Source organism: Rhinolophus hipposideros (assembly GCF_964194185.1).
Source record: "Rhinolophus hipposideros genome assembly, chromosome: 7".
NCBI lineage: Eukaryota > Metazoa > Chordata > Mammalia > Chiroptera > Rhinolophidae > Rhinolophus > Rhinolophus hipposideros.
The window spans coordinates 97,898,465-97,912,985 of record NC_138053.1 but is presented as its reverse complement, the minus strand read 5'-3'; the positions used below and the strand labels follow the sequence as shown (position 1 = coordinate 97,912,985).

At 39.3% G+C, this 14,521-nt stretch overlaps 1 protein-coding gene across 2 annotated transcripts in view; it reads left to right on the top strand.

Moving 5' to 3' along the window:
* Positions 1-14,521, top strand: part of ADAMTS16 (ADAM metallopeptidase with thrombospondin type 1 motif 16) — a 131,924-nt gene that overhangs the window by 5,767 nt on the left and 111,636 nt on the right. For both annotated transcript variants that reach the window (XM_081053279.1, XM_081053280.1), the window contains exon 3: positions 966-1,291. In XM_081053279.1, the coding sequence (XP_080909405.1) occupies positions 966-1,291 (326 nt within the window). The remainder of the gene's footprint in view (positions 1-965; positions 1,292-14,521) is intronic.

Sequence of the window (14,521 nt, the reverse complement as noted above, 5' to 3'; positions counted from 1 at the left end):
AGAAGGAAGAACCCTCTTTGCAGAAGCAAACTACAGTATTCCCAAGAAGGCCACTGCTCAGGATTCTGACGGGGCTGCAGTTTCTCTGTACTTTTCACAGAGAGGAAAATGACTCAGAGGTACACAGAGATTGTCGCCCTGCAGACCTGCGTGGGTGTCCTGAAATCCCAGAGCTCTGTGGGGTGTTCTAGGATTTTTTAAAAGAAATCACTTACTTGACTGTTTCAGGCTAGCGTAGTATAAATTAGAGTGGGAAGAAGAGCATGGTGCATGTCTTGGAAAGACCCTGGAGTGTGACATATGTCAAGTGCTAAGAGCCCAGGCCATCAGAGGGTCAGCAGGGGCTTCCATTGGGAACAGATACACATGTGAGCATTTCCAAGTGTTACCATCTGGGAATCTTGGCGTGTGAGTGCATTCCACCTTTTCTCTTACGTGTTCAATGATTTAATGTCAAAAACTAAGCAGCAAAGAATGCCCGTCATATTTGTCTTTCTGTTTCCTGAAAAATTGTCAGCATTTTGAAGCTGAAATTTCTTACCACAATGAAGATGTTTGTGAAAGACAGAAAGAATATGACTAAAGGAATGCTTAGAACTATGAAAATGGTTGCATATTATAATTACTCTTAAGTAAAATTTTTGAAATATGAAAGTCCACTTTTTAGTTTTACTTGGTCTGCAATGTTTTTCTCCTCTGAGTGTCATGGAATTTGCTGGATTGGTAATAACACGTTATAGGAACAGCAGTGAGTTCCCTTTTCAAGGCCACTTTTAAGTTTTTTCCTCTCGTTTCTGGTTCTGTGCATTGTGCAGTTTGGATGTGAGGATGCGTCGCTGTTGAAAATGCCTCCATCATTTTTCACAGGGTGAAAGTGTCATATGGTAATCAATTCTATTTGGAAATGTCCATATTCTTTTCAAAACTCTGAAATTACTTAGTCAAACCCCGTCTTACACTTTCAGAATATGACCTCGTGTCTCCCTACGAGGTTGACCGCAATGGCAATTACGTGTCCCAGGAGATCACGCACCGTCAGAGGAGGAAACGAGCGCTGGGCCGGCCAGGAGTGGACTCTCTTCACCTTCGGCTGAAAGGCTTCAGGCACGACTTCCACATGGAGCTGAGAACTGCCAGCCACCTGGTGGCCCCAGGTTTTATCATTCAGACACTGGGAAAGGCAGGCACTAAGTCAGTGCAGGCTTTTCCGCCCGAGGAGTTCTGCTTCTATCAAGGCTCCTTACGATCCCACAAAAATTCTTCAGTGGCCCTTTCCACCTGCAAAGGTTTGGTGAGTACAGCTCTTGCCACCTGCAGTGTGGCCGTGGGGACAGTGATGTGTGAAAGGAGAAAGATGACAGATCTCACTTGAAATATTTTGGCTCATTCTTCATTATTGCAGTGCAGACGTCTTTGATCTATAAAAGCAGGAGAAAATTGCCAAGTCATCAGTCTAAAATATGTTACGCAGCCTTCTTTGTTCCATTTGAAAATAGCGCATACGTCCAGCTTTTTGTCGCCATTGTTGTTTTAGAATAATTGTGAAAGAGCACTGCAGCTTGAAAACTGTGTGTAAGCCTTGATGGCCACCGCTGAAGGCATTGGCTTCTTAGAAGATGATTTTATAATAACTTACTGGCCATCACTAATACTGGAGAAGTGTCTTCACTTTGAATAGAATGCAGTCCTCAAATGGTAATTATTTGACCAGATCACATAACTTCTGCCATTCTGATGAGGATAACATGCTTATAAACTGGGATTTTCATTCCAGATGAGTTGATGAATTCATGACAGGGCAGCCCTGGTCTTATTGGACTATTGGTTCTATTGGTTCATCCCTCTGTTTTCTTAATATCTGATTTAGACATTGAACATCTCTTAGAGCTTCAGGTGGTCCCCTGTGCTGGGACTCCAGAGGGAGGAGCATGGGGCTAAGTTGAAAGATGCTAGTGTCCCTCAGGCTGACCCAAACCGAAATCTTAATGGCTTGTCTTTTACTTTTCTTATAATGTTTCTATATTTTTAGGGAAGAAAAGCTTATTAGAATCCCAAGTACAAGTTAATGAGTCATACACAGACTACAGAGAAATGACTCAGGGAGAGAACAAAAATGTGTGGCCCAAACACCTCAAGGTTGTGACCATGTTAAAGATTTGCTGAGCAGGTTCTTGAACATGTATTACATCTCCAGAAAATGCTTGAGGTCTGTCTTAGATTTATTTCCCTCTTTTGAAAGAGGAATTTCAGACTCTACATAACAGACGGATTCTATGTATGTGTATGTGAATAGTGGATGCTGAATGGGGCATTCATAACCAGTTTCTTAAAATACTAAATTGTGCAAATGCTAAATCCTCTTAAATATGTATTTTAAAATATTAGCTTCTGCTTTTTAGGAGAATGTGGTATGGCTTGGTCTTGTGTCTACTTTCACTTATAAAAGTGTTTGGGTTTGAGAATGGATGCAGCAGAGTGGGCACAGATAGAGTGGTTGTTATTTGGCCAGCGTGCTAAGCATGAAGACTGTGTGGCTGATTTTCTCCATGATCTCCCAAGAAACATATACCTTCCTTAAGTAAAGGACTAAAGTCTTCACATAGTGCACTGAAGGAAAGTATCTCTTCCTTGGCTTTCTTTGACAAAAGTTCAGACCAGAAATGGAAGCCATCTGTGGGGTAGGGAGGTGGGCCCTGCCCACCTTCAGAGCTTGGCATCTTTGGATTTGTTTGTGGAGAATGGGTGAGGTGGTCCCCATTAACCCTGCAGGGGTGCAGGCTCATTGGCACTCCGGTCTCAGTGAACCAAGGCTCTCCCACGACAGCCGAGCCATGCCCTGGAGTCTGTCCCATGGAGAGGGCTCACTGGCAGCAGCTTGAGATTTCTGGCTCTCTTTGAACTCAATGGGAGTTACCAGCAAAAGCTATTATGACAAGTATGTGAAAGATAAAGAAGTGAAAAAGAACAGAAAAAAAAAGACTCCTCTGGACAATGAACACTGGAATTTAATATTTTGGTCACTGGAATAGAAATCCGTGTGCTTTCACCATTGATCTGCCAAATACATTAATTCCAGCTTCACTGATACTCTGTCTGGAGATGGTCATTACAAATGTGATCTCAATTAGACATCTGAGTGTGAGTGACAAGCCATATGATAAGACAAACCAAAGACATTTTAAGGAAGGAAAGGGGAGGATAAAAGAGTCCTTCGTCTTTAGCCAGATATCAAAAAAACATTGAATGTAAATGTCCCTCAAATGACTACCAAGTCTGTTCTTTCGTGATTGATGGTTACCCCATCCCACATCTTTCAAATCCATTAATATATGAAGAAAACTAGAGCATCTTTTACATTAGATGATCACTCCCTTTTTGTTACTGTTGTTGTTCTTGGTTCTTTCAGATTCTAATTAAGTTCCAGGTAGATCTCGGTTAAGCATTTTTTTTAATTAAAGTTTATTGGGGTGACAATTGTTAGTAAAATTACATAGATTTCAGGTGTACAATTCTGTGATACATCATCTATATATCACATTGTGTGTTCACCACCCAGAGTCACTTCTCCTTCCATCACCATATATTTGATCCCTTTTACCCTTATCCCTTTCCCCCCTCACTTTCTGGTAACTACTAAACTATTGTCTATGTCTATGAGTTTTTGCTTCTTCATTTGTTTGTCTCATTCCTTTGTTGTTTTCAATTTTATATACCACATATCAGTGAAATTATATGGTTCTCGACTCTTTCTGTCTGACTTATTTTGCTTATTTAGCATAATAATCTCAAGATCCATTCATGTTGTCACAAATGGCACTATTTCATCTTATGGCAGAATAGTATTCCATCAAAAGCAAGGGAAGTAAACCTAAAATAAATACATGGGACTATATTAAACTAAAAAGCTTCTGCATGGCAAAAGAAACCATCGACAAACTAAAGAGCAACCAACTGAACGGGAGAAGATTTTTGCAAACAATGCCTCCAGTAAGGGGCTAATATCCAAAATATATAAGGAACTCTTACAACTCAACAACAACAACAACAACAAAAACAATGGGCAACTAAAAAATGGGCAGAGAACCTGAATAGACATTTCTCCAAAGAGAACATACAGGTGGCCAGTGAAGCATTTTTTTTAAAGTTTCTAGTTGGCTCAGTTATGTGAGTCAGGAGTAAACAGAATTCTTTTGTGTTTGCTCTGTTGTCGCTCACACACCTTTCCAGACCCTAGTGGAGAGCACTCTGAAAACAAGACCCCTGGTGGTAGGAGGTCATCAATATTCTATTCTCCTGATTTCATCTACAGTATGGAACTATTATTACCTTTAAGGGAAAATATATTGCTTAATTAAGAATTTAATATGTTGTAACATTCAATTAGAGAAAAAATGCTTTACAACTGTGTGACATTGCAATTTCCAAACTGGTAAATAGTTTTTTTCTCATAGTTCTCAGATCTTGAGTTTGGCAACATTTTGCTGCAGTCCTCTAATAATCAACTTGAGGAACACTGAAATACGTTTGGCTAGCATAAATCATGCTGCTATGAACATTGGTGTACAAGTTTTTGTGCAGATATGTGTTTCAGTTCTCTTGGGTTTATACCTAGGAGTATAATTACTGTGTCATAAGAAAATTATATGTTTAATATTTTAAGGAACTTCTAAACTGTTTTCCACAGTAGCTGTGCCACTTTACATCCTCCCAGCAACGTATGAAGGCTCTAATTTTTCCACATTCTGGCCAACATTTGTTATCCATCATTTTCATTATAGCCATCCTAGTATGTATGAAGTGGTATTTTATTGGGGTTTTGATTTGCTGGAGAAAGAGTATTGTTTGACAGTTTCTTCTTCTGTTGTTGTTGTTGTATGTTTTTTTCTTCCAGTACTTTGAATATGTCATCCTACTGCCTTCTAGCTCCCCTCATTTCTAATTAGAAGTGAGCTGTTTATCTCAGTGTAGTTTATTGTACATAAGATTTGTTTATCTATTATTGTTCTCAAGATTTTCTCTTTGTTTTTGTCTTTCCACATTTTTACTACGTATGATGTGTATGGGTATAGGTGTCTTTGTGCTTATGAACTTTGGGACGCCCATTATGCATATTTTGGTATGCTAATGGTCCCATATTTCATTGACGCTCCATTCATTTTACTTCATTCTTTTTTCCCTGTGCTCTTCAGATTACGTGATTTCCATGGATTTATCATTAAGTTGACTTATTTCCTGCTGGCAGTTCAAATATATTGTTAAGTTTCTATAGTAAATTTTTCAACTTAGATTGTACTTTTCAATTCTGTAATTTCCATTTGGTTCTTTTTTTATAGTTTCTCTTATTCTGCATTTTATAAGATGTTCTAGCCTTTGTTTTAATTCTTGAATAATGGTTTCCTATTTTTTTTAAACATATTTATAATAGTTGCCCCGAAATCTTTGTCTACTAGGTCTAATATCCAGATGTCCTCAGAAGCAGTTTCTGTCATCTGTTTCTTTTCCTGTGCATGGGTCACACTCTTTTGTTTCTTTGCATGTCTCAAAATTTTTGCTGAAAACTGAACATTGTAGATAATAAATATATTGTAGTAACTCTGGATATTGACCATCCTCTGCCACTCCAGGGCTTGTTTGCTATTATCTTCTTTTTGATTGTTGGTTTGGTGACTCGACAGGACTAGTCTTCCTGAAAGCCTGTGCTGACCTGCCTCTGCGGGTATTACACCTGTTAGCCTACACTAATGGCTAGCTGACTTTTTTTCAATATCCTGCAGCATAAATTGCTCCAGTCTGATTTGATTAAAGAGGAATGCTTTAAAGGATGAGGACGCTGCTGCCTGTTGTTGAGACTGCTCCGACACCAGGGGAATCTACTTTGCTGTCATTTTCCCTGAGTCTCTGCTAAACTTCTGGTCCACATCCTGTTTTGCTTATTGTTATGTGTGTCATGGAGCTACCAGCCTTCTCTTAATTGCTTGCAGCCAACGGCTCCAGGATTTTTAGTAATGCCCTTAGGCATGAACTTTCACACACTCCACTCCCAATAAAGTCAATCCCTTTGGGGAAGCTCCTTGTGTGCACAGCTTGCATCTCTTCCTGGGCAAAATGTGGGATTTTACTGCCCTGCATGTGTCAGAGTAACACGCCTATTGTAGGAATGGAGTGCTGGGTGGGAATGCTATCACCTGGTCTTCTCTGCTTTTGCTCCCTTGCCTGAAACCTCTACCTTACAAGTGAGCTGGGGTAGGATGTTCAGGGTTCCATTAGTCTTGGTTTGCTTAGTCTGGAGTAGATCTTCCACCCTTTGAGTTGGGCCCACTTGGTAAAGGGAAATCACTTTCCATGGCCATGGCTGCCTAAAATACAGCTTCTGCAATATGGAACCGAGAGGCTGAGAGAAGCTGGTGGCTGCCTCCTCCTGACGTGAAAATGTAGCTCTAGAATGGGACTTGACTACATTTAATTTAATACAGCTTTCTCCACTTTTTGTGCCTTTGGGGCAATTTATAGGGACATTAAATGGTTTGGGTATATATACATATGTATATTCATATATGTATATGGTATTGCATTATGTGTGTATAATTTCAGCAGCTAAATTGTTGTTTCACTGGAAAGACTGTGTGCCACACTCACACTGCTGTTCTGTAAGTAATCTCTGCTAGGTGCTATTATTAACACATTTTAGAGATCATTGCCCAAAACCATTGTAGTATCCCCATTTTACAGCTCATTCCCAAGAAAATGCTTGAAAGAGTGAGGTTTGGCCCTAGGTAGCCTGACTCAGAACCAGTGCCTAAAGGACAATACTGTTTTGCTTCCCTTGATCATGAGATCACTGCCGCCGAACAGAGACCTGCAAGATCATTTACGTGAATTTCCATAGCATAACCTTGAATGTGCTCCCAATTGTAAAGACGTTCTCTTTTGGTTTATACCTCAATGCCACCTTCCTTGGCATCTGGCCCTCTCTGAGCTTAGAGGTCCCATTTCTAATGTATCAGGGACTTAATTCAAGTATATGCGTTCGTTTCATATTATCATATTTATTTTTTAATACCAGTCTGTGAGCTCTTCTAGATGCCTTGTTTTATTCATCTTTGTACCTCCAAATTCCAGTAAATGTTAACCAAAATTATTTTTTTCTTGTAATGATGATTGTATTTCAAATTTGCAAACAAAAATATATCATCTCAACCTCTATTTGAGGCATGAATACATATAAAATAATTTCATAATCCATGTATCTTCCCATGACAAATACCAAACAACCTAAATTTTCTTTCAAAGCACATATTTTTATTCAGAAATGGTTCAATCAATAAGGTTTCTGACAATTTTTAAAAACTCCCATTAGTCAATGCTTTTAAGAGGTTTCTTTGGAAATATTTTGTGTTTCATATGATTAGATTTAGATTAGATTTCCTTGAAGGACTTCATGCAAATTCTCTAGTTGGATTAGAACTTTAGCAAAAAATAACACTATCAAGTCTATCAATTGTCCTTGGCACAAAATTGGAATGAACTTTAGCTCCTCTTGCATAAAGCATATGTTTGTTACAGAATTAACGTGTAGGATATACACCACTTCAAAAATCTAATTATACTCGTTTTCAACCATGTTGGAAAACGTGTGCATGTCACAGTTCTCAGTTCTCTTCAAGGGTTCCCTGGCTTGGTACGAGACTTACTCTAGAACCTGGTTTGAATTATACAAGGTTTCATTTCCAGGCACAAACTCCAGGGAGTCTCTAGAAACTCTAGTCATTGCAAGGTTTTCTAAAGCACACAATAAATCCTAGGAAACTGAAATATTGCCAACATTTCAAGTAATGTTGAAAAACATTCATGAGCCAGGGTGCTAAAACAGGAGTAGAAAGGGGCAGTCAACGTGGAGAAGATCAGAAGAGATCAAATGAGTTTTAAAATAAAGGTGTCACCATCTGAGAAGGGTGGTGATGGCATAACCAGTTGGTAACATGTCAGTTTTGGGAAGCATGTGGGAAAGTTGTAGAGACAGTAAGGTTTTCAGATAAAGTATGGCCAAAGTTCTGTGGTTATTGGGACATTTAAAAGGTTAGTATGGAGAAATGACTGGAAAGTACTGGATAATTCCATAAATTTCTGCTAATTAAGAATACATACAGTAAGAAATTTGAAATTGACAGAAACAAAAGTATTCGATCACTAGAAATAGATCAAAGGAATGTTGTATAAGGTAATATTTTATACTTGAAAAAGCCACATATTTTTTTCTATTAGCTTGTATTACCTGTAAACAAAGATGAGATGATTAGAGACATTTAATTATAAAACATGGTTTTGTTCCAATTCCCTTGTTTTTCAGGTGATGAGTCTGAGATACAAAAGGGTAGACTGATTTGGCCAATATTACAAAGCCAGGTGGATTCAGACAGGTCTACGGTGCACATCTTCAGATTCTCTGTCCAGTGATGTTTTCACTGAAACACAAGGGATGCTATTGCTTTTTTCACTATAGGGAATAATAGCCAGTTGAAGCAGTTTAAATGGTGGAGTATGTATCAGAGATTTTAAAAATAAAGCCAGTGTGTCCTTTGTCTGAAAATCTGGGCAAGGTAGCAGTGGGGAGATGAGAGACTGGCAGACTTCTGTTCTCGTTGGGGGTTGGTGCCCCGGATGTTCCTTTGTTGGGTGAGGCTTCCCTGTCCCCACCAAGGACAGCTTTCATGTGCACCCACATCATGGTCAGTGGGACACTTCCTGTAAGGATCCTTGGAACAGTGCTCCACAACCAGTGTGAGCAGGATTTTATTATTGGTGAAGAGCAGCCTAGTAACAGCAAAACCCACCCCACTGGAGGAGCAGGAATGTGATCCCTGCGGTCATTTCCTCTGGGGGATGACCCAAGTCTAGGATCCTCCAAAGAGCAAGGGTGCTCCAAACCTAGAGAGGGACTAGTTAAGAGAACATCCAGCCCAGGGAGAGTAAAAGAGACAGCCCGATGAAACCAGCTTCTTTAAAGTGGAATCCTGCCTGCCTGAGGTTCAAACAGGGCAGCCTGATTGTATCTGCTTGAAACACATGTAACTTATTTTTCTCCCTAAGCTCACTTTCACTATGAGGCCCACCCATCTAAAATTGCCTACTCCTCCCCCTGCCATACATATTCTCTGTCCCTTTCCCTGATTTACGTTCCTGTTTAGTATTTATCATTATCTGCATCAATTATAGTCCAGTTAGGAGACCGAAACCACACAAATTAACTGAAAAGAGAGAATTAATGCAATGTATTAAGTAGGTATAAAATAACTGAAAGATTAAAAAGAGAATACTGTGGCATCACAAGCTAGAAATGCAGAAAGCAGCTACAGTCCCTAGGACTGAGGGGACTGGGGGAAGTTAAGATTATTACAATTTAGATGCTTGGAGCTCAGCTCAAGCCCTTGAGTAAGAGGAGCTGGCCAGCTGATGCTGGAACTCTGATGGCACATGTTGCTGCTGTTTCTTCAAGTAAACAGCAAACTGGAACAAGCTGGTGTTACTGGAACAAACTGCCACTGCCAGGATGAAGAAAGGCTGAAAGGAACAGGAAGCAGACAGGAATGCTATAGGGAACATACAGGATGTCCACAGGGAGCAGACATGAAGTGTATAGGGAACAGATGGGAAGTTCACAGGTTAGACAGGAGGTCTACAGGAGCAGACAGGAAGTTCTCATAGGACAAACAGGAGGGAGCAAGTTTTTTCACCTTCCTCAATGGTCGGGTCCCTCCTTGTATGGACTATTGACAGAGGTGAACAGATAGGTTCAAAGCAGAAATGGGATTTGTAGTTTCAGCCTTAATATCACAAAGCAGAGTTAAAATGGGGACTTTGGAATTTGAGATAATTTAATACTAAGCAACCTACCTACTATGTTAAACATTGAGAGTATTTCAGGGTTTTATGTCTGGCTTTTGCTTGCTTTATCCCAGAAATTTCAATAATGCCTAGAACATAGTAAAGCCCTCAGTAAAATTTTGTTCAATAAGTGAATGATCTTTTAATGGAGAAACAAGAATTCTGGTGCTTTATAAAATCATTTGCACTGCACAGGTTTGGCGGGGTTGGGGAAAAGGGGACCCAAACAGCTGAAAGAAGTAGGGCAACCCCGTGCTATCTAGGGAAAGGGCTAGGCCTCAAGGACTAGACTCTGCCAGTCCTGCTCCTGTGTGTGGTTGGAGCTCCCAGATTCAGTGAGTGCAGGCCTTCCTCCACTGTGCTGGGCTGCACTTGCCATTGTTTGCCAGGTAGATCAAAATTCGGTCTCTTGTGCACCTTGCCTGGAGGGAGAAGAAGCATACATAGCGTTTCCTCAGGAAGCTTGAAAGTTGTATTTTGTGACTTACTGTACAAGATTAAGTTGGCACTCAGGCTTGTGTGTGTGTGTGTGTGTGTGTTCAGTGTCTGTGAGTTTAGTTATTCCAAATCACTCTTGAAGGAGAATTTGTGGTATCATTACTCGTAGGCCCCAGGCCAGACTCTGTATAAAGTGAATTTGTACATGCAGTATATAAAAACCAGAGTCCTGGTTTTGCTCACTTTGGCCCACAGCCATCCTCATTAATCTCACCCGAACTCTCAGATTCCCTGAGCCTCAGAACGGAATCAGAAGCCTCTACTTGAATTTGTTCTGCTGTTGATACTCCATTTCTCATTTATTCCAGGTATGTGTCATTGTTACTGTTTTTGATTCACTTGCCTATTAATAACATTCATCATGTGTCCTTCATTGCACATATTTTTCACTACTTGAGAGTTTGTTTTAAGGAATTTTTTAAAGGAAGAGCAGCGTGTGTTTTAAAGACATTAAATTGAATAAATCTGGTATTTTAAATTGGTGACAAAATCAGTGCTAATTTCATATTCTCTGTTCTGTAATTTCTGTGAAATTATAGGAAAACTAACAGCTCATTTGAAAAATTACAATTAAAAATAATGTAGACAGGATTCCTTTTTTTCTTGTATAGTTAGTTAACAGTAAATGAACATATCCAATAAGGCATTTACTATCAATATATAAATATTTTGAAACAAAAACCAAACTAAACTTTAAAAAATAAATTAAAATCCGCATGTTGTTACCAGATTTATGATGATGCTATAATGGTTGGTTGTCTTCAGTTTAAAACCGGTAGTAACGTAATATAGATCTTCAGTAGGCAATGCCATGATATATCCAAATACCGTGTTTCCCCGAAAATAAGACCTAGCTGAACAGTCAGCTCTAATGTGTCTTTTGGAGCAAACATTAATATAAGACCCAGTCTTATTTTACTATAAAACCAGGTCTTTAATATAATATAATACAATATAATATAGTATAGTATAGTATAGTATAATATAATATAATATAACATAATATAATGTAGCATAATATAATATAATACCGGATCTTATATTAATTTTTGATCCAAAAAACGCAATTAGAGCTCATTGTCCGGGTAGGTCTTATTTTTGGGGAAACACGGTAGTCCAGTTTTCTGTCATTGAGTAGTTATATCTCTATTCCTTAAGACATTAGAAATTTGGAGCAAAACATGCGAAGTAAAATGTAGTTTAAACAATTGGTGGTTTTTTTCAGTATGAAAAAGCTTGGAAAATATTTGCCTGAATAACCTTAGGGTCATTTCATTCCATAATAATTTAAATTTTCATGTGAGTGAATTGTATCTTTTTCTTAGGTGAAAAATTAGGGGCTGTCCCTTAAATCTGGTAAGCCCACTTTTAAGTCTGCAGATGTTGGGAACATTTTAGAAGATTCTTAGTTTTGATTGGGCTTACAGAAATAGCCAGGGCCTCCATGCAAGATATTATAGTTCGGATTTGGCCCTGGTAATATGGGCAGACATGGAGAAAGATGTGTTCAGAGACTGTTCCATGAAAGTTGAGACAATCTGCTGGCATCCCTACTCTTCTCCTACTTCCCTCCAGAGAGCAGCCTCAGTAAGGTTTGAAGAGCAGAGTTCTGACTCTCCTTCTCCTACTCAATATGTTCCCATTGCGCTCTGACTAAACCCCATGTTCTCATTATGGCCGACGATGTCCTTACCTGCAATTCCAGCCTCATAAGGAAAATGCTGTAGACTGGAGCAGCACCAATCTATTTCTTTCATAATAAGGCTGAGTTCCTCACCATCTCAGGGCCTCAGCAAATGCTTTTCCCTCTGTCTGGAGCACAGTCCCTATCCTTCTTCAGCTGGTTAACTGTCACTTATTCAGAGTTAGTTCTATAAGTTGTACTTTTCTGATGCTCCAAGCCACAGTATGTTCCCTTGTAATACATTTGTGACTTACCTTGTTTTTCTCCTTAAAACGAATCATTGCATTTTCTTATTTTGGTTACTAGATCATTAGTTACCTCTCCCTCAAAATATACAGTGGGCATCCTAAGGGCAGGACCATAACCGTCACAACCCTTTCAAGACCACCAGTACATAGCAGTGTTCCTGGCCCATGCAAGTAACTGGATGAATGGGTGGAAGAAAGAGTGGGTGAATGGGTGGATGATTGGAAAAATGGATGGATGGATGGACGGATGCATGGATGGATAAGTATGGTTAATGAAAGGATGGATGGATGGATGGAAAAAAATGTATGGAATGAATGGATAGATGGATGGATGAAAAAATGGACAAAAGGTCCTATGCTGGAGAGAGTCCTTGTATTCAGACAGAGGATGCCATGATTGTGAATAGCCCAGTCTAGAAATGGCCCTGTCTATGTTGAGTTTGGAAAGCATGCATTTCCCAGACAATCACCACACAGACCCAAGTCTGTCTGTTGAGACCCTTGGAGCATATTTCCACAGTGAGGAAGAGAGCAGCTCATGTACTGTTCATATTCGTTTGGTCTCAGCAAAGGCCATCTGACAGTGAGTACTTTTCCAGTCCTCACTACATAAGTAATTTTTTAAATGACAGATAAAATCTCTAGGCAAATCCTTAATAACAAATGTTGCAGTATACTTGGGTGACAGGATATGACATAATTTACAAAAAGTGTGGTTCATGAAAGTAACTGGCATTTGTCCATCTCTTAGTCTTTCATACCTTACTGCACAAACATAGAGACGTAGTAATCGCTGTGTCTCCTTTTCTTGGACGTACGTCTTCCTCAATTACCAAGCTTATGACAGGGTGGTTGCCTATTGCACATTAAGGTTTCTGAGGAAGGGTATTCTTAGAACCCAGAATCCTTCACAAAAAGTGATGCAGCAAATTTATTCTACACCAGCTTTCAGAGATGAAAAGTTGTCACGTCATAAAATAAGAAAAGAATTATCTACTTACTTTGTTTAATTAACAATAAATTATATATTATGCAATCATTTTATCAAAATCTAGAACCAAAGTAGTCAGAGAACATTTTGGAGCACCTGTAATTTAAGGATTGTGGTAGTTATCCTGGGAAACAAATAGAGAGAAATACATGAACTCTTTTCTTGTGAAGAAAGCTACGTAGACAGACATTCAAAGAAGCAACAGAATAAAAATGACTTCTTAAGATAAGCAAATGGGAAATATAGTGAAAAAAACGACCTTTGGGGTCAGTCAAGTCTTGTTCAAATCAAATTTGTTTCACAAGCCAAGTGGCTCACCAATGTGTGCTTCAGTTTCTTTAATTTGTAAATCACATCAGCCTCATAGGGTTGCGTGAGGATGAGTGAGACTGTATATATGTATAAATGACCTCTCTTAGCACAGGGCTTGGTGCTTACTGAGAGGTAAGGAAGTCTCTGTTCTCGTCCTCCTACTCCCCATTACTAAGCTATATAATATGGAGACAAATCTCATTAGAAAATAACTGCACACGTGATCATGCAGGTGAGTACAAGTCAAGTTAAAGAACCAAGCACTGAAGTCACGCTGACCTTCAGAGAAGCCCCACCAATGAGATGGGGCTAAGATTAGAATATATTTTAATTACACTACAACCTTTTAGGTGACTTATTGAAAGCACATAGGATGTTAGAAAGACATATCATTTGAGCAGGCAATTTAAAATGCAAAAGTGTAGTTTATGCAATTTTTAGAACCACTGGTTATGTCCACTCATTTGAAAGAAAGCTGTCTATTCCTAACACCTGGGAGACTGGTCTGTGCTTAACAAGGTATCATAAATGGGGACAGTGCCCAGAACAGCTGACATTTGACTTTGCGTTCCCTCTGCAGCAACCAAAGGAGCTATGAGCCTTGTTTTATGTGCAGAGATTATCTCTAACTGAAGCAGAGGGAGATTTGGCTATTCCCTTTACAGGTCATTATTATGTAATAAAACAAAGAATGATGGCTGGCAGAACAATAAGCCAAAAGAGAAGCTAGGCTATTTTATAGAGCCCTCTATTTCTCGTTGAAATGTGCAAGTGTGTGTAGTAGACTTGGAAGAGTAAGTGGATGTTTCAGTATGTAAGGGCTGTGTCGTGTGTGCGCGCCATATGTAGAAATATCAGTCTGTGTGTTCCTTAAGCAGGTCAGTAATAGAAGGTTGCCTTTCTTCA